At 51.6% G+C, this 25,288-nt stretch overlaps 1 protein-coding gene across 1 annotated transcript in view; it reads right to left on the bottom strand.

Annotated features, from left to right (window-relative positions):
- Positions 1-5,050: 5,050 nt before the first annotated feature.
- Positions 5,051-25,288, bottom strand: part of BCAN (brevican) — a 62,860-nt gene continuing 42,622 nt past the window's right edge. The window contains exons 8-15 of the mRNA XM_084824479.1: positions 20,794-21,114; positions 16,205-17,347; positions 10,296-10,403; positions 9,568-9,726; positions 8,626-8,708; positions 7,319-7,463; positions 5,693-5,875; positions 5,051-5,296 (exon numbers count right to left, since the gene is read on the bottom strand). Of these exons, the coding sequence (XP_084680605.1) occupies positions 5,274-5,296; positions 5,693-5,875; positions 7,319-7,463; positions 8,626-8,708; positions 9,568-9,726; positions 10,296-10,403; positions 16,205-17,347; positions 20,794-21,114 (2,165 nt within the window). The 3' untranslated portion in view covers positions 5,051-5,273. The remainder of the gene's footprint in view (positions 5,297-5,692; positions 5,876-7,318; positions 7,464-8,625; positions 8,709-9,567; positions 9,727-10,295; positions 10,404-16,204; positions 17,348-20,793; positions 21,115-25,288) is intronic.

Genomic DNA, 25,288 nt, shown 5'->3' with positions numbered 1-25,288 from the left:
CTGCCACCAGGACCTTTATTTTATTTATTAAATTTATTAATCGCCCATCTAGCTGGTCACCCAGCTTTAAGGCTCAGGTCCAACCCTTTACTCTGTCCTAAAGCTGTGAGGTCACGCTTGTTTATATTATCACCTGCATTGTTTCCTTTATTACCTTCCCGTTATGTAGCCAAGAGCAGAAGGCATAGAATTTGTATAAACAAACAAAATTTTATTAATTACAGCAATAAGTTGTTAAATAGTAAACAAATAATTTTTAATGGTTAGAATCATAGAATCATAAAATAGTAGGGTTGGAAGGGACCTACAAGGCCATCAAGTCCAACCCCCTGCTCAAGGCAGGAATCCAAGTCAGAGCATCCCAGACAGATGGCTGTCCAGCCTCGCCTTGAACGCCTCCAGTATGGGAGAGCCCACCACCTCCCCAGGTAATTGGTTCCATTGTCATATTGCTCTAACAGTCAGGAAGTTTTTCTACTAGTGTATGTTCTCTCATACACAATACTCCAGATCACACTCTCAATCAATCACTACACAATCACGACAGACCTTCACTATCATCCAGTCTCCCTCTAACCCAAACCCTATCTGACTGACTCACACAGCACAACACACAGTTTATATAGCACACATTCTTCACTCCTCCTTCATACGCTCAGCCAATATATGCAAATATATTTGCACACATATGCAAATCCACCAGTCTTCCAGTCACTCACGGCACTCTCCCCCTAGAAACACTCACCATAAAATACAGAGATATAACAGGAATACATTACTATACTCACAGATTCATATATTCAGACGTGTAACGTCACAGCCACATTTTGTTCCAGGTCTCATGATAGCTCTTGTTCAGAAGCTGCATCCCTCTGAATACTGTAGCACAGGTGAGGGCTGATGGCATCACGCCCTACATGTAGGCTTCCTGGAGGAACTGGTTGAGCACTCTTGGAAACAAGGTGCTGACCCCTGGTCTGATCCAGAAGGGCAAGTCTTTAGTTTGTACTAATACATGCATGCATTCTCCTCCTGTGTAATCTAGCATTGCTGCTAGCCATGGTAGCCAAACAAGACCTCCATGTTCAGAGGCAGTCTCTGCTCTGAGAATCAGTTGCTGGGCGCCCTGTGAGGGAGGTCTGTTGACTTCATGCCTTGACTGTGGGTGTTGCTTTGGGGCATCTGATTGGAGACAGGTTGTTGGACATGACAAAGGGGCAGAGGAACGGTGTGCCGGCAGCTAACCATCTCTCCTGCCCTCCCCAAGAAGAAATTGTCAGTAGGCTGTGAAACTGTGGCCTTCAGGATTTTTGGAAAGGCAGCACAAGGGAGAAGGTTGTGTATTTTTTTTTTTTATTCAGACCCTGAATTCATGACTCTAACAAGAACAGCTCCAACTGACCGTTCCCTGGGACTGCGGACTCCGGTCCCATCCACTGGCCCAGGGAACCGAGGGCCGCTGGGGGGCTGCACGCCCGCCTCCCAGGAAGACATGGCAAGGGGGAGACCAACCTGGCCCCATCCATCGGCCGGAGAAACAAGCTGCAGGGAGCTTGTTTCATCCTTCCCTGCCAGAAAGAACACCTACAAGAGCTTTGAAATGAAGGAACTTTTGCCTCAGTTTGGCTTTCTCCCTCCTCCCTCCCAGCCCCTTTTCCTTCTGTGTCATGTCTTTTAGACTGTAAGCCTGGGGGCAGGGACTGTCTATGATTAATCTTTGTAAGCCCCTCTAGGAGCCTTTTTTGGCTGAAGAGCAGGGCAAAAATTCTGCACATATATAAATAAATAGGCTAGACGAACTCTTGATCCAATCGAGCAGGGCGCTTCTTATGTGTTTATGTACTTATAAAGTAATAGTGAAGGGGGAGAGGGAGGATCCCAGCACCCCAGATGGCAATGTTCAAGCCAGGAAGTCAGCAGCCCTGGAATCTGTGAATGGGGGGGATCATGCGCAGCCCCAAGGCCTGAGTGATCAAACTACGAAAAATCACATAAGATGTGCCTGCGTTTGTGAACCAGACCTAGGAGCTGATGATCTCTGAGGTTCTATTTATTACATTTATATCCCGCCTTTTTTCCTCCTTAAGGAACCCAAGGCAGCATACATTCTCCTCCTCCTCTCCGTTGGAGGAGATGGCGCTGTGGTTATAGCGCAACTCCATCATTACACACAGCTGATATATTGGATTAAAGTTCCTTATCGGGTTATCGCTGGTCTTTTAAAAAGCAGGATAAAGGTCAGAAAGCGCGAGAGATGCCCTGAATGTTGACATCATGTAAAGGACCCGAAAATTCCATGAGTGACCAATCACGAGCATGCAATAAAGGTTCCGAGTAGAAATGCTCTATATTTCCCAACTTCCCTGACCATTGGCCCCGATGCCTGGGGCTGATGGGAATTGTAGTCCAAAGAATCTGGGGGGCACTACGTTGTGAACGGCTGGTGTAGATTTTTATACTAAAGTTGATGGCTTATGTGAGCAGGAAGGGAGGAAGAGAAGTGGAGAAGGTGCTGGCGTTACTGTGGATTCTAGGGGGGGACAGCATCTAACTCTACCAAGGGGACTCAAATGCTCCCTCCTGACTGCGCAGGGCACATAACAACAAGACGACAGCTAGAGAACACAAATGATCATCCTTGCATGGTTTAACCCACATGCCAAGCCAGACCCAAAGCTCAAGGGCAGAGTACAGCCTTGCATGGAGAAAGGCCCAGCCTCAGTGTCCAGAAAGAGCTCCAAGAGCAGGGCTGGGGAAGGCCTTTCCCTGAGCCCCTGGAGAGTGACGACCAGGCAGCGAAGAACCCACTAGGCAGGTGGACAGCTGATGCAGGCTGAGCTGAAGCACCGCCCTGCAGAAGCCATGCACTGCAGCTGGGGGCTTGCAGGGTGCCAATTGCCCCTTGACTGCACATCGATCGTTTCTTTGCCTCTGCTCTGCAGCAACGGGCCGGGCTGTTTTGTGCTTCCCGCAGCACGTCTGAGGAGACGTTGCCTGGGCTCTGTGGGCTGCTTCCCGCCCCCAGGGGCCTGCTGCAACAGAGGTCCAGGAGGTGGGAAGCCCCATTCTTACCCTCCATCCCCTCCACAGCCCAGGAGGGGCAGGAGCTGGAAGAGCCAGTAGCCTGAATTTCACCACCCAGGCCCTGGGGTGAGGCCCTTTCTCCAGGCCTGACCTGCCAGTGGGCCAACCGGGGGGGGGGGTCGACTACAGGGGGTGACACAAAAGGGGCGTAGCCACCTAGGGGGAAGGATGAGGGCGGGGGAGGGCCATCCCATTTGCCTCTAAGGAAAGGAGCAGGATGCTCTAATTCCAAGTCCCTCGTGGGAGGCAAGGTGACCCACGAAGTATAAGAGGGTGACCATGGAATCGCTGGCTCTGGTAAGAGTTAGTGCCTGCTCTTGTTCTCCTGTTGTTTTGCTCTGTATTATGCAGCAGGCTGTCAGGGTCATGTGCCTGGGAGAGGTTTCTGATGATCACCTGGGGAGGGACCCCCATCAGGAGAATTATGGGAAGAGGGCACCGTGGCATTGCGGGACTGATGTGTCAGGTGAGGAGAAGAGCTGTTGGGCATCGTGTGCCTGCCCCTCTTCCGGTCTTTCCCCCATCCAAAAGGACTTTGGTGGCCATCCCAGCCTGCCCACCGGTGCCCGCGTTAAATGCGTTTCCTTAACAACGTCTCCCTCATCCATGACTTGATTGTGGATGAGGAGGCCAACCTGTGCGTGTAACTGAGGCCTGGCTTGGGGGGGCAGCCTCTCCCAGAGATGCCCTCCTGGGCACTCAGTTCAGCACAAACACAGATTAGAGGGCTGAGGAGGGGGAGTGGCTCCGATCTGTAGACATTCTGCTTCTCTCTCCAGGCTTCCCGTCTGTCCAAGTACTAATCTGGAGTGTCTGTATATCGGGGCACTCAGGGCTGATTCGGGATTCTGTTGGTCCAGGCTGATGTGCCCAGAGTAGCTCAGGACGTCATGGCTGCCATGACACCACCGGGGCTTCCCAGCATGTCATTGGCCCAGTGCAAGGAGTTTGCCACATTCCGGATTTGGTTTTCTCTACTACACAGCAGGACGGCATTCTGAAGGTGGGGGATGTTGTATCTATTCCCTTATCATGGCCAGACCATTTCCTGCTGAGATTTAGGCTGGCAGTAACTATCCCTCTGTGCAGGGGGAAGGGGGGGCTATTGGGATGGCCCACCTCCAGAGGCTGATGGATTCCAGACGGCCCTAGGGGATTTTCGAGCCAGTGTGGTGGGCGCTCCTGTCACAGCCCTGGCCACTCTGTGGAATATGGGGACAACCCAGGTACCTGATGCACTCTTGAGCACGCCATCTGGCTTTGCAGAGCCTGTTCTGCTCCTTGGTCTACTTCTGAGTTGAAGGCCGCAAAGCAAGCTGGAAGACGATTGGAACGCAGGTGGAGGAAATGCATCTTGAATCCGATCGAACTCAAGTAAGAGACCATGATCGTGCCTCCTCTGTGGCAGCGATGAAGGCAAAGAAGCCATTTTTCTCCTTCAGTACTGCAGACTCTCAGTGTCGCCCAGCAGAGACTTCAGAGTGGCTTGGTGTCTTTTGGGACAGAACCCTGGGTAGCATGCTGGGAGATGTTTGCCAGATATTTTCATGACAAAATCAGTCGGCAGTACAAAATAGGCAGGGCCCCTCCAGGCAGGGCCAGCCCAGGCGTTTTGCTGCCTGAGGTGAAGGACAAGGCGGCTCCACTCCACGGCCACGTACCGCAGCCGGCTGGACTGGCGGCCGAGTCTTACTTCCACACTGGTCACGGCATAGTGTCCTCCACCACATCTTTGGTGGCTGGCTGCCACAGGGGCCCAGGAAAGGCTGTGTGGATACAGAGCCAATGGAGGGAACAAACAGCCAGAGACTTCAGAGCAGCAGCCAGCAGGCTGCCCCCGCTGCCCCCACCCTCTGCCGCCTGAGGCAATCGCCTCGCTCTGCCTAATAACAGGGCCGGCCCTGGCCTGCTCCAAAACCTACCGGTGAGCATATACAATCTGCTTTGAGAAAAAAGTATGGCCTTTGCACAAAGTAAAAAGTTATATTTTATTGTCTTGCTGATAAGGAGGGGATTTTCAAGGAAATATTTAGTTATTAGAATTTCTTTATATATACACACATATAATAAAAAAGAAGGGGGATAGAAGGCACCATTGTCATTCCTTGGTGGTTTTCCATGATGATTCATACAAAATCACTCCTGACTTGATCGTGAATCTGGGATGAAAGACGGTCTCTGGTGAATCTTCAGTCCTGGTCTTGCCCTATCCCTTCAAGGCAGGAAGTGGGGAGATGGGGGGGAAGGCACAGGTCACATGATGCTTATATGTGCTAGCAAGAGAAGAGGATGCGGTGGACCAAACGCCCTGACAAACACACACACACACACGCATGCCCCCTTCTTTTCCCAAATGGCCTCTCCTGCCCTCTCTTGAAAACCAAGAGGGTTAAAGATATTCTAGGGAAAGAGCATTGTCCTTCGATTTGTTAACATCAACATTTCAAAATGTGTACTGGAGGCATCCCCCCACTTTCTCAGAGACTTAACTTCTAGAGGTTTCCCCCCTCCCCCTCCAGGGGCCTGGAGAATGGCAACTCTGTACTACCAACAGTTTAAGAAGAGAGCAGAGGTTTACCAGAGTCAGAGGCAGCCTGTAAAGACTCACTTGGGATGCAGGTGAATTGTGGCTGTTCCCACTGGCCATTCTCCTGGCACCTGATGACAGGCGAGTGGCGCTGAGCAAACCCTTCTTGACACCAGTATCGGATGACAGAATTGACTTCGTAATGCTGCTTTGGTTTGCCGAATATTTGGGCCTCTGCCACCTCGGGGGGTACGCCGCACGACACTGGAGAGAGAGTGCAAAGATCGAATATGTATTTATATCCTCTTTGTTGTGCTCTTTGCCATCAGGTTAATCCTTGAGCCAGGCTACCAGCAGGGATGAAGTCTTACCATATGTTCTTGGTGAGGTCTATACCCAATGAGATCGGAAAATAGGTGGCAGACAGGCAACGTTCCCATATGATCGTGTGTAACCACAGCAGATATAAATCTTACACAGAACGAGCTCTGCCCAGCAGGGAGGTGATGCGACCTGCTACGGCAGCACCAACAAGGGCGCGCGGGGCAGGGACCGCGAGGCTGCGAGCGCTTGGTGCGCTCAGCGGCACCTCTGGCACAGTGCCCTTCACGAGCAGGCCCCCGCTCCCGTTCAGCCCAATGCTCTGCTTGGGCACACAGCACGGCCAACCGTGCCCCCCCGCCAATAATAGCCAATGTATGTAGAAATCAACAAGTCCCTGGGGTGTGCACCCCACCCTCTGGAGCACCCCAGATGATACACCCACAACTCCAGGCGAGTCTCCTCTGTGGGACAGCAAAGAATCGCATCCAGCCCACTGTCCACGCAACTATCCATGTACATTTAGTTGGTCTCAAATTCCCATTAATAGGTGAAGGGCCACCTCAGGATTTTGCCTCCTGGAAAATATCCAGATCAGGAGTCCAAAGAAGTTCTCACTCTCTCAGAGCATCTTTCCTGCAAAGGACTCTGCATATGCTCTGGAACCCAAGATTCTACTCAAGGAGGTAATAGGTAGCCAGCCAAGTTAGATTGATTTTACTGATTGTATTTGCAAGCCTGTGTGTGTCTACCCCCTTTCCCCCTTTCTCCCAAATAAATTCCTGTATATACATGGACATTGGGCTTCTTTGTTTTAAAAAACGTATTTCTCTGGAACGTCTCACTAGAAACTTCCCCATGTGCTAAGACAGCATGGTTGCTGAGCCACCCCCTGTGTTCTTGGGGTATTTCACAAGACACCAGCATAGTGTAGCAGCTGAAGTGTTGGACCGGGAGCCGGGAGATCCGGGCTCTAGTCCCCACTCGGCTGTGGAAGCTCCCTGGGTGACTTCGGGCCAGTCACAGACTCTCAGCCCAGCCCACCTCACAGGGTTGTTGTTGTGAGGATGAAATGGAGAGGAGGAGGATAATGTCAGCCGCCTTGGGTTCCTTGCAAGAGGGGAAAAGTGGGATATCCATGCAATAGATAGATAGATAGATAGATAGATAGATAGATAGAGAAGATGTTGTTGGGGCATCTTTCTGTTTGATTTCTCTAGGACTGGCCTGGAGGGAGGGCTGTGTGTGGGGCGGCTGGGTGGGGTCCTGCAGTGGGGCTTAGAGGGTTCAGGCTCCAGGGCCAGCCTGTGGTAGCAGCCCATTGGGCTGCTTCCGGAGACCCGTATGAGAAGGGGCGCCTTCCCCTCCCAGATTGGTCACACTTACCGAGCCCCATTTTGCAGGTGTAGGAGAGATGGTAGTTGCAGGGCACGTCGCTCCACGTCCCTTCGTCATGCCAGACGATCACCACACAGTTCTCTCCAGAGAGGAAGTAGCTGTCTGGCTGCCCAGGGTGCCAGTTCTCATACAGCTGCCCGAGGGAGAGAGAGAAAAGGCAGTCAGCGGGGGCAGGCGGGAACAGGCCCAGGCCCAGCCCGTGCCCTCCATCGCCGTGGCCGTGGCCGAAAGCCTTGCTCCACTGCCTGCCCGCCCGCCCGCCCGCCCTGTGGTGGGAACCAGCGAGGGGCTCCTTTGGCCCAAGAAGCGTTGTAGGACCATTAGGTTTTCTAGGTTGGCCACAGTGGTGCATGGAAGGTGCAGGGTGCCTCGGAGCACATGCCTCTCACGCAACAGTGCACGCGCAAGATGCGTCCACTCAGAGGGCCTTCCTAAAAGGCACAACAGGGCCAGGGCTTCACCACAACAGTGAATCTGGGAAAGGGGCCGATGGTGGGAGGCTGCAGAGGGGAAGGCTGGTGACAGGGCCTGCTCAGATGGATCTATGTGGGTCTGTTCCAGAACAGGCATGGAGGAGCAGAGAGCCCGCTCCTGCTACATACAGGTAACCTTTTGCTTACCTTTATCTTATTTAAGAAATTAGTACCTGCCTTTCAGGGTAAACCCTTCTCCTATTACCCTCCCTCCTGCCCATATCTAGTGTGTGTGTGTGTGTGTGGGCTTATGTTACTAGGTAATATTCAGTAAGTGCTTTGTCTGTTTTGCACATACATAGATACAGGCAAAGGGAGCCTGTTATTTCTCCAAAATTACCCCCTCCTGGTCCACATCAGCCAGAGCTATTTCTTCAATCTTCTTGGAATCCAGTTTCTAAAACTCTTGTGCTTCATGGAATGATCTAATGATTACAAAGTCTCTTTGAATCTCTACAGCTAGTTTAAATGGCAAGCCCCATCTATATAATTTATCTCTATGAGTAAGAAATTAGTAAAAATAAATAAAAATAAAACAGAACTCCCTTCTTCTTTCCCAAGTAATTGGCGAAAGGTCTGAGAGACCTGATGACTCAAACGGTGACTTAGGGCCAGAGAAAAAGGAACGGTTCGATTCCTTGGGGTGAGGCTCCCTCCAGCCCGACCCACGGAAGCAACTTGACTGGGGCGTTGCAGTAATGCGCATGTGTGTAAATCCAGCCGGTTGTTTGGGCGAAGTGGAAGTGAACTGAAATCTTGACATGTTGCCCAGAGCCCCATTTGGGTGGCCTGCACTGATCTGCCTTTGCAAACCCCGCTTACCAGAGGAGTCCCATCAGACCACTGGAAATCCCCTTCGATTGTCCGGTCATTCAAGCCAATCCACTGATATTCCTTGTACCGATCTGGAATCCAAACAGGGTTGCGGTTGGATGAAGAAGAACGAAGTACAAAGAGAGCAACAGAAACCACAAGCGAACCCTTGCAGTGGTTACCCTGCTGTCCCGTCAGGTGACCCTAGGTGGCTGCCTAGGGCAGCATTTCAGAAGGAGTAGCAGCATCATACGGAAGAGATATTTGAGCTTGCTTTTAAGATGTATAGAGAACATTTGTTATTGGGTGGATTAGAAATTTAATAAACAAACAAACAAATTGAAATTGTTAGCCACCTCTTTGAATGCTTGCGACAGCTAACAATCAATAATAAAAGCAACTCAATACCTAACATCTAAACTATAAAATTACAGTACATTCCCTTCCGGATGGCAGCTTCCTATGCCATATTTTGCTGCTCGTGGACAGCAGAGGGCAAGGAAAGCTGTGTGTGATGATGCTACAAAGAGGCAAGGAATCCTGTCAGTGGCAGATGACTGTATGTCCAAGTAGAGATGTGGAGCCTTCAATTTTTCCACCCCACAATCTCAGAGAACCATGGAAGACCCATGAACTATCTTGCACATCCTTCTTTGTTGGGCAGTGGGCATACTTCAGATAGAACTCAGAATACAGATCCTGTCCAACAGACACGCCCCATTCTTAAACCTCCAGCTAGCTCATGCAAGAGTTCGCACATCTAGCCATAGAACATTTTCCACCTGAGAGAAAGTAAATTAGAGAGAATCAGGCAGAAGGTGGTTTCAAGATCATTGTGCACGCTACAATAGCTACATCCGAATTGAACCTGCCAGATTACTTTAGCATCCTAAAATTAGCTAAAACCACAGCAGAGAATCGGGATCCTCTAAAAACCCGCGGAGGGCATACTGTTGATGAAGCTCTGCTCCTCGGGCGTCATGATATTAGCAAGGTGCCCTCCGTGCTTCCGGCACTGGGTCTCAGCATCCTCCCAGCTCCTCCGGGTGGAGAAGTGCTTGTAGCAAAACCCTTGGAAGCTGTCCCAGCTGGGCCTGCACCTCTCCAGCTCTGGAGGGAGAGAAGGGAGAGAAACAAAAACCCCGGTTTAAGCAATGGCGGCAGAGCTGGATAGGCGACCCCCGCTAGTCTGCTTTGCAAGAGAAGAGAGGGGCTGTCATTGACTGAAGGAGGCTTCGCTTACACTGATTCAGTATCTGCATACCTTGTCATAGAAATAACATTCACCTAAAGAAAAAAGCACACACGGTCTTTCTAAAGAAAAGAAGCATTTTCTTTGTTTTTACATGAAGCATGCATGTGTCACAGCAGCCAGCGTGACCTCAGAGAAGACCTCTCCGCTTCTCTCAGAAGCACCTCTTCTAAAATGGCCCTCACTGTTTGCAGCATTTATTGGGACTTGCATTAAAAATAACTTTCTACAAACTGCTGCCCGACTGGCATCTTTTTAGTCAATCAAAATGCAATGGAATCAATTGGATTAACCGATGAGACATTACATCCTGAACCTAACTCAAGAGATTGTGCTACCCTTTTCACAGAAGTCACTACAGCTGTGTTTTGCCAGGGCTAGCTCCTGCAACTTCCCCTTGAATTTCTCTGCCAGCCGCTCTACTCACCAATCTCACAAGCTCCTCCTCCATATCCTGGTAGGCAGAGACACCCAGCGTGGTCCCCTTCTTCAGTGCAGGTGCCCCCATTCCTACAGGGGTCTGCCATGCAGTCACCTGAAAGCAGATGGCCTGGGGTGAGGAGGATGCTCTGATTGTGGAAGGCAGCGGCTTTTGGACTATTTTTGGCAACGACGTTTGGACTAACCAAAACTATTGGATCCATCACGGAGAGCATGGCCCATGTCACGCTTTGCCACATCTACTCAGAGATGGAGCTCTGGCAACCACCAGCCCTGCTCAGGTAATTTTAGATCTACCCGTCTGTTGGCACGGAGAAGGGCAACTAACATGGTCCAGGGGTGCAACTATTTTGCCCATGAAGACAGGCAAAAGCATTTGGGGCCTTTCAGCTTAGAGTAACAAGATGGTGTGGGGTGTGGAGCTTTAGAAAGTGATGCATCGTGTGGAGGAAGTGGCTAGGGAGGAGGTTTTCTCCTTAGGAGCATTGGAAGCTGCCTTCCACGGGTCGGCATGTTTATCCATCTGGCTCAGCATTGTCTGCTCCGACAGACAGTGGCACTCCCGGGCCTGGGGCAGAGAAGGGTCTTCCGCATCACCTACTCACCTGATGGTCCTTTTCCAGCTGGAACGCCAGAGGTGGAATGTGGGCCTTCTGCATGCCAAGCTAGGGCCACTCGCTCAGGGCACTGGAGCGCAGAAGCACCCAGTGAAACTGGCGCAGGTTAGAGCAGGCAAAAGAGAATTTCTGCGCACAGCGCAGTGTTAGGAAGTGAGAAGGCTAGGAGCAATTGTTTAGACATAATTAGTATAAGCTGTGTTATTGTGTTATATACGTGCGTGTGTGTGTGTTGCGTTAGGCCTGTTGTAACAGGTTTAAAAAAGAAACATCGAGTTATTGAACAGTAAAAATATATATACATTGTATTCACGGATGCAAGATGTGGCTACAGGGCTTCAAGGACTTTAAAAGGGGATAAGACGAACTCCAGGCGGAATGGCTATTAGTCATGATGGCTAAATGGAACCTGCATGTATAGAGGCAGTCTACCTCAGAATGCTGCTTGCTGGGGGCAGTGAACAGGAGGGGGCTGTTGTCTTCACATCCTGCTGTTGGCTTCCTGGAGGCATCTGACCGGCCATGGCCGCTGCTGGAAGCCGGATGCTGGGCGAGCGGGCTCACCTGGGTCTGACCTAGCCTCAAGGCTCTTCACAAACTCGCTGCTGCTGCTGCGATCAGAATGTGCTTCCCAGCAAGGCAGGTCCCTCCGGGGATGCCTGCTGCAGCACGCGGCCTGGGCGTCCTCCTCCTGCTTCTCGCCCTTCCGGCCCACCTGCTCTCGCAAGGCCCCACCCGCCGCCCACAGGTTTCGGCCCCATCTAGCCAGCCGGCCTGGACACAACACTTGCTGCAGGGAAAGGCCCCCCCTCGCGGGAGATGCCCCCGCAGCCCTGGAGCCCTCATGTGGCCGCCCCACGAACGCTGCACACAGCCAGCCCACGTCACTGGTGCTTCCAGCATAGCGGGGAGTCTCTACTTGCTGGGGCACTTCGGGGTTTTGGCTGGGGCTGGGCCGGGCTCTCACCACAGGGAGGCCAGGACGGCTGCGCCAGCTCTGTACTGAGGAGGATTTTCGAGGCTTTGCCAGGCGCAGACAGTCGTGTGCTGTGTACATGGAAACCAAGCCAGGTTCAGATGCACTCGGCTAAGCGACAGACGTTTTATCTGGAAAAGGCTGCAGAACAGCTTCTCCGAGTGTTTTTCACGTTAAGGTGCCTTTTGGATGTTGGCTGCTCACATGCAGATCTGAGAGGAGGATGAAGACTGATGTGAAGGCCACTGATATTACCAAGACCCCGGTGCCTCCCTAAAGCAGGCGAGATTGGAGGGATCTCCCTGTGCCGAGGGGGAGTGGGCACTGGTGTGTGCGTGCACGTGTGTGTGTGGGGGTGTCTCGGGTTCCTCACAGCCAAAACCCAGACAGACTTGCAGACCTGTGGGATCTTATTATACAAGAAACAAAAGCCCCTTGCCCTGTTGCTCCCCGCCCTTCCCACTCACCCTCCGGGTTTGCCCTTGCCTGACCCTTGCTGCCCTTTGCTCAGGAGGGCCATGTCATGCCCAGCATGGCTGTTGTCTAAAGGCCTTCGGGTTAGGTGCCAGAGTGATGTAGTGGGTGGAGGGTTGGACTCGGGCCAGGCCTACCGCCAGCTTCATATCCCTGCTCAGCCACAGACCATGCTAGGTATGCTGGGCTAGGGGCCCAACCTTCCTCTGGGCTCCTGTGATGATACACAGTCATCAGCACTCTTCTTAGCTCGTTGCACAAAGAGTGCTCGGACACGAGAATTTGCACGGCGTTCAGCTATTGCTATTTAGCAGGGACAGTCTCTGGTCCCTGTTCTTGCCTTTTGGGCTCCAACCCTTGCTAAAATGTTGTGAGTCGCCAGCACTGTGATTCTGCTCCCTCTCCAGGCTTTCAAGATTGGTTAACTGACCTCTGAGTGGGCGGGTGGACGCATCTTGTCCCTAGCACACGCAGGACCACAAAGGCCGGCACCGTGCAGTGCACAGCCTGCCACTGCCCACAGCCCAGGATGTTCCGAACAGTTGGTGACCTGCTTAGGTTTTCCGAGCATCTCTTTAACCAAATTACGGATTGCTTCTGATTTTAAATCACTGGAGAAGTGTTTACAGAGTAAACCAATGCAGCAGGTAGAGCGATGGTGGACCCAGCAGTGACCCACCTTTGGTATGAGAAAGGGGGTGTTGCTGGCGCACCCATGTTCACCAGTGAAATGCTTCATGTGCGTATGTGATGGCAGGGTGGTGTAGTCCACAAGGACTGCCCCATGCGCCTTGGTACGGAGCCTTTGAATCTGCTCCTAATCAGCTGACGAACAGGCTGTGCTGCCAAGGCTTCTGACCTGAGAAAGACATCTGTGTAGCACAAAGGAAGTGCTTTAAAACTCCATTTCATTCAAATAAAGGCGCCATCAGAGCCACTCTGCACCAAGAGAGCCAGATTCTGTGCAAAGAACAGCGGGAGGGCCCTAACCTGCATAAGCTGTGCAAATGTGACGTACGTTTCTCATCCGGCGTTGTGCATTCTGCATTTTCATACTACTTTACTGAACGTTCTTCCTGCTAAGGATGGATGTGGACTTGTGTGGGTGGGGCAGGGGAGTCACTGAAGCCCTGACCCCTCCACCATGGGGAATCTTTTTCATCCACCACACTTGAGAGTCTGAGATTTGCCAGGGGTTGGCAAGCACAGCCTTGCAGTCATATGGGGCTAGTCATTGGCTTTGCTTTTTAAAAAAAGACAGAAAAGCAAGCGGAGATTCTAAGGAAGTGGAGTTCTGTCTCCGGTACCACATTCTGTGTTTTCCCTCTGCTTCCACCAAATCCAAGCATCCCCACAGCCTTAAACATATTGCCTCCTTACAGCTCAATCTTCTACATGCCCGCTCAGAAATGAATCCCACTGGGGGCAACGGGACTTCCTCCCAGGGAAGTCGCTCCAGGGCTGCAGCCTTATTTCTTGCCCAACGAGATCGCTGCGGCTAAGGCCCGGGGTCAAACCTCTGCTCAGCCATCCAGCTCGCCAGATGACCTTAGGCCAGTCATTTGCTCTCAGCCTCACCTTCCTCACCAGGTTGTTGTTTCTCACCCTGAGCACCTTGGAGGAAAGGCAGGATAAACGTGCAAATAAATAATGAAATAAAAAGTCTGTGTCTGGCTTGCCAGTGGGGGCTTGCATGGCTGACTTCTCCTCCAGACAAAAACGTTCCCTGCACATAGAACATTAGCACATGCTCTTTATTTATCTTGGTGTGGAGAAGCATTTTTATTGCACACGGAGCCCCATGTGCAACCTGTGCCAGTGGCAGCAATCCAGGTTAACCCCAGCCGTGAGAACGAAGCCTTAGGCGGGTTGGAGGAGGTCCTGCAGCAGCAGGTGACAGTGAATGTTGTTTCTGTGCATCAGGGTGAAGTCAAATAGAAGGAGAGAGTGCACAGCACATCCTCCCTTGGCACAGGCTGAGCCCAGCTTGTTTCAGACGCATTTCTGACTGAAATACCAGGCACGCAGACAGTGGACTGAACGTGAATTCAACCATCTGTCTTGCGGTGCCCTCCTCCAGGCCTCTGGAAAACTGCCCCACCTTGTTGCTGTCTTTTGTTTGGCTTTCTAAGAAGACTAGCATGACTGTTCATGCATTTAGCCATTCATTTGTGACATTATTATTATTATTATTATTATTAAAAATTATTTTTAAATTTTAAAAAGAGAAACCTTTTCTTAAAGAGCAAAACTGCGTCAGGGATGACAGAGGGAGGTTTCCTGCTGACAACATGGGGGGGCAGACATCCAACACGGCACGCAGTTGAAGTGTCTGGCCAGCTTGCAGAACCCTTTCTTGGCATTGATGCTGGGGAAGATGAAGGATGCTTGAACTAACGCAGGTGAAGCAGCTTCCCACTTGGCCCCACCATTCTAACCATGTGGCATCTGCCTTGTAGTGATGAGCGGGGTTCCACTCTGTTCTCGTTCTGACGTTCCAAGGTCCTTTTTTCTTTTAATTTAAACATGGCCTAAATGTTTTGTAAAATCCCAGAAATATGCGTTTGGAAGAACCATGGATTCTGGTTATTTGGAGTTCCTCTCCAGCAGACGTATCTGGTAAACAGAAACCTCACAGTCTTGGACAGAATCTGGCAGAGGCAAATTCCATGAGCATCCCCACTGTCTTCCCGCTCAGTGAGATCTCCATGGAAGTGAGAAGCAGTGAAGAGCAAGCTGCCCTAGGCACACCTCGTAATTCGCTCTGATATTTCAAGCTTCATGGGTACTCTTCTTTTTCTGAGAATCGTCCAAGAAAGCTCAGAATGGTGGTACGCTTGGGTTAGCTCCTCACCAGCCTTTCCTGCTGGCCCCCACCTTTGGGACAGTGGAGGCCCTATAAGTTCAGCACTACCCATTGCCCTGGGTTGCATCATGGGCCAGAACGCGTGGGATTGAATTGGGCATGAGCAACTGTGGAAACTACAACTCCCATGTATCCTAGCAACAACAAAACCTCCTTAGCATAAGTATCCAGGCTTACAAGGCCCCTGCCATTGCCAGGTATCCCTTGTTGCTTCCAGTGTCCCCCCTCCCCACTTTGCAAGGGTAGGTTAGCTTGAGAAAGGCTAACTGACTGGCAGCTAGCACATTATGAGTTGAGCCCAAACTTTGGTGGAATTGTGAGCTTGGATCATTCTGGACTCTGGTGAGCAAACCCTGGAGATCAACATGTTGAGCGCCCCTTCTCCACCATTCTGAAGTTGGGATGCAGCACTCGCGAGAACATGCCTCAAAGATTAATGCTGAGCTGGAGCTGAGCTGCATGCTTGAGTAACATGAGGGATATTAGTTCATTAGTGTAGGGAAAAGTAAATATACGCAGGATGGACAGTAGGGGGAAAAACACAAGACACATACAATAGGGTACATACATCCAGCCAGATAGTCCTTTTCTAGAAAGCTTTTAATTTTGTCTCTTTTTTATTAGTCTCCTTGTTATGAGCAGCACTATTCTCATTCCTGGCTTGTTTTTCATGGAAATAGTCGTTAAAACACTTCACAGAAGTAGGAGAGATGTAAGACATGCACTCTCTAGAACTAGTTTTTGTCTGTTTGACAAAACATGTGCTTCTCTGGTTCCTTTACCTTCCCCGATCCAGTCAATAAAGGAGGAGGGGAGGGAGAGAGAGGGGTAGGGAGGGAGAGGTACGAATAGGAAAGCACAGCTTTGGAAGGAACACTGCTAGGTCAGGTGCAGTGCTGAGTGCGGAAGGTCAGCCAAAACGGTGGCCAAGAGGGCCAAGGCAGCGCAGCCAAAAGGGTTACCTGAAATGTTCCCCCCTGCTCCCAGGCTGGCGCGTTCAGTGGGCAGGACAGGCAGAGGGTGGGCCGTGGTCAAGGAGGATTCCATGGACGGGGTGTTCAGGAACACCGGGCCTGGCATGTCTTCAGAGGCGCCCTCAGCAGCTGGGGTGGCACCGTGCCCCTCTTCTCTCCCTGTTGGCAGTGGGGCTGTCGTGGAGGCTTCCCTTTCTGCTAGTGGGCCGACTTCGGCACTGCTTATGTCCTGGGTCTCAGTGGCCTCCCCAGCCTCGTGCTCCTCCTCGGGAAGATGGGCGCTGACTGGGTGCCCTGAGACAGCCATGACCTCCTCGGGACTGGAAGTGGGAAACCCGGTGGCGCCGGCAGGAAGAAGCCACGCGGAGCCAGAATGCTCCTCGCTCTCTTCGGACTGGCTGGTGGCCATTGTGCTGGGGGAGGGAGGCAGTGACGTCTCCCACACCACCGTCACCTCCACACGTGTGGCTGTCTCGGGTGGCACAGCCCCTGAAGTCTCTGCGTCTCCCGACTCGCCGGGGTGACTGGGGAAGGGGGTGCTTGGGAGTCCAGAAATGAGCCTGCCCCCTGGCGTGGGGGGCTGCTGGGCCTGCCTGGCTGTGGTGGGGGCAGCAGCCGCGTGGGGCAACCCCATGTCCTTGGCCTGAGGAGGCGCCCCCGCCTCTCCAGGATCACTGTAGCTGATGCTAGTACTGCGAGCCGCCTGTTCTAGAGGGGAAACCTCCCTTTCGGCTGCAGCCTCCGTGGCGGGCGATGACACATCTTCGTGGAGTTCTTCGGAGTCGTTTGCTTCTCCACTTGCCTCGGGGCCCTCCAGGCCATCGGAAGAGTCCGCTTCGATGGCACCTTCTCCTCCGTCCCCTTGGGCAGGTTCTGCAGGGCCACGGAAGTCCTGGGGCTTGTCCTCCTCTTCAGACCTGCTCAGATCTGGAGAGATTTCGGGCCACGCGTGACTAGTGCTGCTCACCACTCCATCTCCCACGGTGGACTCAGGCTCCTCTGGAGTGGCTTCAGAAGGCCCAGGCACGTTCTGCTCCTCATCCGACTCCTCTCCTTCCTGCTGACTTGGATCCAACGCCTGGCCTTCCTCGGTGCTCAGGGCTTCCTCTGTGTCCAGCCCAGGCTCTTCTCCTGCAAAATGGAAAGGAAGCACATGAGACAGTAGGCGCTTCCCGGAGATGGAAATCACCCCAAGGCTTTGCATTCAGAAAGGCGGCAGAATATGCAAAGTGGCAAGATCCAAAGGTGAGATCTGGCAGGTGTGTCCCGTTACATCCATAATACGTTTAATGGATTTGGTACACCGCCCTGTGATTTGGTCATGAATGGTGGCATGTAAAGATTTTAAATAAACGGACAAGTAAATAAATAATGAATTCTGGGCAGCATCCAGGACCACCCCTTCACTTACACTGTTAGCACCACCCTAGCGTAAGCGACGCCTGGTGGTATGCCAAGAGCATAAGCCGGCGTAGCGTGTTTCCAGGGAAAGCCACCATGCCAGCTTATGCAACTGGCGGGTCGCTAGAAGTCACTTACGCCAGCGATATGTCAATAGCGTAAGTGGAGCGACCGTGTTCGACACTGCTCGTTGTCTTCACATCTGCAGATGTGGGAGAGACTCCCACCTGAGTAAAAAAGCTAGAGTTCAAGCGAGTTTTTTAGGGGTGGACACACAGATACCATTCAAATGGCAACATCTGAATTCTGAACAGAATGCATGAGCACAACTTAATTGCCATGGATTTGGCAGATGATGTCAAATGCTTAACACCACTGCATGTCAGCCACCAAATACTGTCAGATATTAAGTGTTAATTCATGTCAAACATTGAAATATGCGAGAAGGATCTCCATTAGCAGGGTTGGGAAGAAGAGGGTTCTGCATTGGATGCTTCTGCCAGCCAGAGGAGGCAGCACTGTCTGGACAACGATCCGGCTCAGTATAAGGCAGAATGTGCATCCATGGTGGGGATGAGCCATGACTGCCTGGCACCCGCTCTGCACGTGGAAGGGCCCGGCTCCACTCACAGCAGGCATCCTGAGTTAAGCATGTTTTAGGCAGCTGGGCTTGGGAAGGCCTCTCTCTGCCTTGACCTCGGAGAACAAGTAGAGTGGAGTCCGTCAGAGCAGGGTCCGTCTAGGCCAATGCTGACAGCTACATCGACCAGCTGTGATTCTCCAGGGTTTCAGTTTGGAGCCTTCCTCAGACCTACCTGGAGATGCTGCTGAGGATTGAACCTGGGGCTGTTTGCATGCATAGCAGAACTCGGCTGCTGAGCTCTAGCCCTGCTGGGGGTGAGTTATGGGGGATGGCAACGTCTTCCTCCACACCCCTTTCTTTCTTTGCATAACATAATTACTGCATGCACATCAAACAGATTATATAGCTTATTATGTATAAGCTCTACTACTTATGTGCATAAGCTATACAGTTTGAAGAATTCAGGGTTTGGGGGCTGTAGAATTTGTATTACAGTATTTTGATATCATGTTCTTCCTTAGCACAGACAGTCCTGGCTATGAGAGTAAATATCAAGATGTTCTTGATGGCAGCCCCACCACTGAGGAACTCCCTGCCACTGCAGCATTCTGGCTTTGGAGAAAATTGAGAGTTTTACTGCTGCCTTCAGTGGCATTGAATCTAAATATCTGGTTAAATGTACGGAGAGTATTTGGCTCACTTTCTGACCACAGGGTCAATTTAAACAAAAAAAGGTTTGCGGGGCTGGGGTGCGGGGGAAGGGAATGTGGATAGTGTGGCCTGGTTTGGATAATATTCCCCCCCCCACTTACCTGCTCTTGGGTAGGTGGGGATCTAATTCCTGCCCCATCCACTGGGTGTCCCCATGTGGGCATCACGTTTGAATGTGGCATACATGCATAAAAGCCAATGTGCATAGGTCAAAATCATGCACCCCATTCCTGGATTGGGTGGGGTGGAGGGAGTGAAAACCAGCCTTGCCATTACCCCTACGCATATTGGGCTTGTGCATGTAAGCCCTGTGAACATCCAGGGGTTTCAGAGGTGATGCAGACACACCTGGCAGGCAAGGTGGGAAGGAAGGCACAATCCCACTCCCCAGCTGTTGATATGGATCAGGCATGGCCTGCGAGGCTGCTGCACCCAAACTTGTTCACAGGTTTGAGATAACCTCACTCATGGCCTGCAGGCCAGTTCTCTGAATCAGTCCTACTGTGCCCATGAGCCTGCGCCTTACGGTGGGGGAAGAGGGTTGCCTCCTCAGGGTGATTTTCGCACAGCGGATAATAAGGGAGCGCATTTGGTGCCATGCAAACTGAGCTCCAGGCCAGGATGGTTCAGTCAATGGGTTTCACATTCCAGGGTCTCTCTGTGCAAATGTCCTTCTCTCTCTCGCGCGCGCTCTCGCGCTCGCTCTCTGTCTCCTGTCCTGTCCTGTCCTGGTGTCCCTGCCCTCATGACTGAATCTTGTTTTCTGCAATGGCTCATGGATGGCATTCTCTGATTTCAGCATCTGTTTACTAATTCTTAATCTGTTCTTGCACAACAGCCCCCTCCCCAGCGCCCCTCCACCCCTCCATGGAGCCATGTCTCCAGCCAATTCCCTGGCCATGCACATTCTTGCCACAAACGACCTGTAAGTCTTTAGGGTGCCACAGGTCTCTTTACTGTGTTCCCTGCAACGGGCTAACATGGCTGCTCTTCTGCTATTTGGCTCTGTGGAATGTCAGATGGCATTGTTTGTTTCAATATTTGGATTATATGGCTATACATCAATACGCTTCTGGAGTGTTTGTATTGTTTGGATCCTTTCCTTCCCCTTCCCCCAACGGCTCCCCTCTCTCTCCTGTATGGACTGAAGTCTGTCATTGCCTCACTTGGGAACACAAATTGGTCCTGCTCACTAAGATCAGTGGCATTACGATGCGAGTGCTGTTCCCTTCGAGCGTTTTGCTCGGGCTCGGATCTTAATTTGAGCCAGTGTGCCTCCCTACGTCCCAAGCTGGAGGCAGAGTGGCTGGCAAGCCGTTCTCCAGGGTGCCAAGATAACAAGACATCCTGGGAACCACATTTCCCAGGGCTCGTTGTGCCTGGGATGCTGCTGAGCACAGGGGTGAGGGAGAGGATGCTGACAGGACCACCAGGGTGAGGAACGCTTCGGAGCCAGATGTCCTCCTGATAATATCATGGGGAGTGCTACAGGATCCGAATTCAGCACTGGGCAAGGGGAAAAAAACCTTGCTATTTTCTGGGCTTGGGGAGAATGATTTTGGTTGTCATGCCCAATTCTGAATACATCCAAGGGGACTTTATTCATCACTACTCTTCTGCCTTCTAAATGTTCTCATAACTTTCTCTTTCTTCCCTTTAAATTTTCCACAGTGGGCCAGGATGGAGAGGAATACCTAGCTAACCTGAATTTCTCTTTCTATGGAAACCATTATTTGTTGCCCACACTCCAAAAGATCTCTCTGGTTTGTGAACAGAGACTGTAACTCTTTTAAGCCAACGGGAAGCCCTCTCATGCCAGGAAGACAGCCCTGGGAAAGACGGTTCCGGTTCCCCTCTTGCCCCTTCTTTCTCCTCCACCTACCATGCCCGTGTCTCTCTGCGCAACCTCCATCTCTTCCTTTCCCCCCTTCCTCGTCTCTCTGGCCTGGTCTGACTTCACAGCCACCTGGGCCTGCCTCGGGCCCTTGTGGGGCTGCCTCTTCAGGCGCACTGCTTGGCTTTTGCTGCATCTCAAGGAGGTCCTGAAAAAGGGGCACGGAATAAATGGCCCCTCTGGATTCCTTCGCCACCTCACGCTCCGCTTTGGGCAGCCGCAGCTCTTCCATCTTTTCTGTCACAGTCACAATCTCCTTGCTGCCCTCTGCCTCAGGGACTGGAGACTCAGAGAAAGGGCTTGTGTCTTCTGCGGGCAGAAAGAAAGGGGGTGTTACTGCCTCTGGCCTTTCCTCTGGGATCCTTCAGAAACACCATTTGAAAGCAGCCTGGGCCGCAATGTTGACTTCCCGCAGGACAGGGCGGGGCAGGGAGCCATGATGGCTTATTCACGTGTGTGCCCTGTTGGTGCTGAAAACAGGGGTGGATGGGTCTTCTTACAGCAGGCGTTCATGGAGGACAAGGCTATCAATGACTGGATTCACATGATTACTGCAGCAGTGGGTTGCGGTATGTGCCGGCAGCCATTGGAATATTCAGGCCTTGGCAGGGAGTTGCCATGGTTTGTCGTGTCATCCAAACCCGAGTAGCAGGGGTTGTTAGCAGGTTAAGCAACCCTTGCATAACCCTACAACGGACCATGAGTTAATGGAGGGTTGTTTAACCCTCAAAAGCTCCTGCCACCTGGGTTCGGACAACACAACAAACCATGGCAACCCCCCGCCAGGGCGTGAATGTTCAAAATGGCTGCTGGCACCCACTGCAACCCACCATGGCTTAAGTAAGCCATGGTGGGCTGCTGTGATTGTGTGAACCGGCCCATAGGTGACTAGTCTTGGTTGCTCTCTGCTATTGCCAGAATCAGAGGCAGCCTTGCTCTCAGTAATGCCAGTTGCAGGGGAACTGGTGGGTGGGTGGGAATAATTCCCCTTCTGCCCTGCTGGGGGGCTTCCCATCGAGGCATCTGGCCGGCCACTGGGGGAAGCAGCCCGGGCACTGGCCCTTCTCATGTTCTCAAGGGGGTGCAAACCCCTCCCTCCCCCGCCTTGCCACAACCACCCCGCGCTCCAGTGATAGGGCACAGAGGGGTCAGGCGGCGGAGGGGTCAGCCCCCCTCCCCCGGAAGAACCCTCTGATGTCAAAAAGGGAGGTGAGGGGGCCTCGAAAGAGGCGAGGCCTTGCAGGCGGATACGGCGATCAAGGACTCCTGGTCCTGATGGCTCTCTCGGCCCTCCGGGATCAGAGGCAGCGGCAGCCTCTTGGTACCAGGTGCTAAGAACAGTAGCAAGCAGATGCTGCCACCGCCACCGCCACCTTCGGGCGCTGGTTTGGGGCTCCCCAGGGGGATCGGGTTGGCCGCTGTGGGCTGCAGGGCGAGGTGGGCCCGATCCAGGCACTTCAGGGCTTCTTGTGTGTTCTTAAACTCAGCCCCTTCTAGACATGAATGAGTCAGACGCGTGGAGAGCCAGCCACGGCCGCCGCACCCTACCCCGTGCAGTCCTCACCGGCCAGCCCTGAAGGAACCTTGGCTGATGATGCCATACATGGGACTGAGCTCCTCGTCCCTTGCAGGACACATCCTGCGGCCTGAATTCTGTGGAACCTGTCGGGGGACCACGAGCAACGGCAGGGTGGCTGAGTGTGTCCCACTGGCCCTGGGGGAAGGGTCGAATCAAATGGGAGTGGCTGTTGCACAGGGATGGGGGGGACGAGCCTCTCTCTCACTCACACACACACTGGCACGGGGTCCCCCTGAGGAGCGCAGCCTTCGGCACTCGGGAAATCATGACACAGTACACCTGACTGGGGGCTGCCATACTCCCTTTCCCCAGAGCCAGGCAGACTAGTTTGCATATTATGCTAAATGTTTGCTGATTATGCAAATCACACGGTTGGTTGGGAAAGTGCTAAGCAGCCTCCAGCCCGCCTGTTGCTGCCCCACTCCAAATCACCTTCAAAGTTGCTTCAGAGGCAGGAAGGAGATTGTTGGGCTTTTCTTACATATAACAGCCTAATAAAACCCAGATACTGCTATATTGTAAGAACTCTGCACCCCTCTGCACCCACTGCCTTGGAAGAAAGCTCCAGCGAGCACAGGGGAGCCCTTGCTTCTGAGTACACACGCATTGGGGTGCACGGTCAAGCCCTGCGCAGGCACATGCCTAAATGCATCAGGGGTTCAACTGGGTAGGGGGCCCAAGGCCTGACAGGGCTATAGTCTCCTCAAGGAAGCCTCCCCTCACTTGCAAAGGCTGCAGGACCCCAAATCATCTGTCCTTCCTTTTCTTATGCATGAAAAAAATGCCTTACTATATTCCTCTCTGTATGCTTCTTTGAGTCACAACTCTGAAACTGACATCACAATAAAAAAAAATCAGGTGAATGGGAGTTGCCTTGTGTGAATTGAGGAAAACAACAGAACAAGAGTTGCCTGGTATGAACTCAGGTAAAAAGGAGCAGGGCAAATTATTGTCACTGGAACCTTGTGTGCGTGAGTTTTCCTTCTTCCCTCCGTGGTATGAGCTGGCCGAGACGGCACAGACCTCCTGAATAAATCCTTCCTCAATGAACGGAGATTGCAGTGAGTGACCTGGCCTTCCCTTCACTCCCTGCCATGGTATGAGCTCCCTAGACCGTGAGTTACTGATCATGCCTCCAGTTCAGTGAGAGTTGGTCTCTGACTGTACCTCGGGATTTGGCAGTGCCTTTTGTTTCTCGCAACCTGTGGAGACCTCCTGACTGTTTTCCTGTGTGCTCCTGTGTGAATTGAGGATGGGGTCGGATTCTTCCAAAGAAATTCCGTAGCCCCAAAAGGGACACCTTCAATGTACATGTACAGGAATTATGGGCCTAAGACTTGCAAGTTTTGGACAAATGGAACTTGAGCTGTCCAAACAATTTCCCTTGGCTGGGACCTTTGATTTGGACAGAATTGTGCGTTTAAAGGGAGCCTTGGAATCTCAGGGTTCCAAGGCGGCACAGGGTCAATGAGAATGCATTCTTTGACGGGTATGTTGAGACGTCAAAAAAATAAGAAGTCACCTAAGTTCCGGGGAGTGGAGTCTTAAGGACTCCCAAGAAAAACTGAAAGACCAGGTCAAATTTTGAAACATCAGAGAAAAGCCACAGAAATGTAGAGAAGACTTGCAAACAGTGATCACTTGTTAAAATCCCAGTTGGGCTAGCATGAACCAACTCATGCAAGTTATTTTGCCCCAAGAAGTGTGCACTAGATTAAAGGAACAAGCAAACTGGCCAACTCAAGAACCAGCTGATCTTAATACTTTAGACCTAGCGCGCATCAGATGCTGCAGAAAACTGATTAGGCTAAAAAAACCTGAATTGTAAGCAAAACAACAGTGAGACTACAGCAGACTACATGGATTGTCTAAAGATGTTTTTGAAAAAAATATTCCATCATTGCTCCCACTTTTCTGTAGCCATGTTGAGCATTAGAAAAATAAGTGTCCCCACCAGCCTGGCCAGCTGATGGAAACACTTCACACCTCCGAGCCACTTCCCCCTCCCCCCCTTCCTTCTCAAAATTTCTAAGACAGCCGAGAGGTTTGTAACTTTTCTTTCTATTGACCAGGGACCTTTTGTGTAAACTTGGTTGCACTATCTTTGCTCCCTGACAGAGTATATTCCAATATTCCTGAGCCACTTCCCTGGTCTTCCGGAGCTGAATCTGCTTCCACTGCTCCAAAAGAAGCACTGTTCTAAAACAACTTGGGCTTCCCAATTATTCCTTTCACTCCCTTCTGTTATGAAACAAAAATCTTGTGCTCCTAGTGTGTTTACTTAAAAGCATGGAAATAAGAATTAATTAGTTACATATTTCAGTACTTCCCTTGATTCTGCTGCTGCTGCCCTCCTGGTTCAAGCCCCTGAAAATATTGTGTTAAGTTCTCCTTTAACCCTCACTCAGTAGCAGCTCTTCTACTTAAAACAAAGACTGCACCTATCTCAATCACGCCTCTTCAGGTAGGACATTTCGCTTCTCTCTAGCATTCATATTGCAGTGCACTGTTGTTCCACTCTAAAGCAGAAAACAACAGAATGACATTTAATAGGGATAAATGCCAAGTTCTGCACCTAGGAAAAAGAAACCAAATGCACAGTGACAAGATGGGGGATACGTGGCTCAACAACACTACAAGCGAGAAGGATCTGGGAATTGCTGTCGATCACAAGCTGAATATGAGCCAACAATATGATGTGGCTGCAAAAAAGGCAAATGCTCTTTTGGGCTGCATTAACAGAAGCATAGCTTCCAAATCCCGTGAAGTACTAGTTCCCCCCTACTCAGCACTGGTTAGGCCTCATCTGGAGTACTGTGTGCAGTTCTGGGCACCACACTTGAAGAAGGATGCAGACAAACTGGAGAGGGTTCAGAGGAGGGCAACAAAGATGATCAGGGGACT

This window comes from Heloderma suspectum, chromosome 17, assembly GCF_057233095.1.
Source record: "Heloderma suspectum isolate Gila_16-S chromosome 17, 16-S_ref, whole genome shotgun sequence".
Classification (NCBI taxonomy): domain Eukaryota; kingdom Metazoa; phylum Chordata; class Lepidosauria; order Squamata; family Helodermatidae; genus Heloderma; species Heloderma suspectum.
This window is presented reverse-complemented; position numbering and strand designations above follow the sequence as displayed.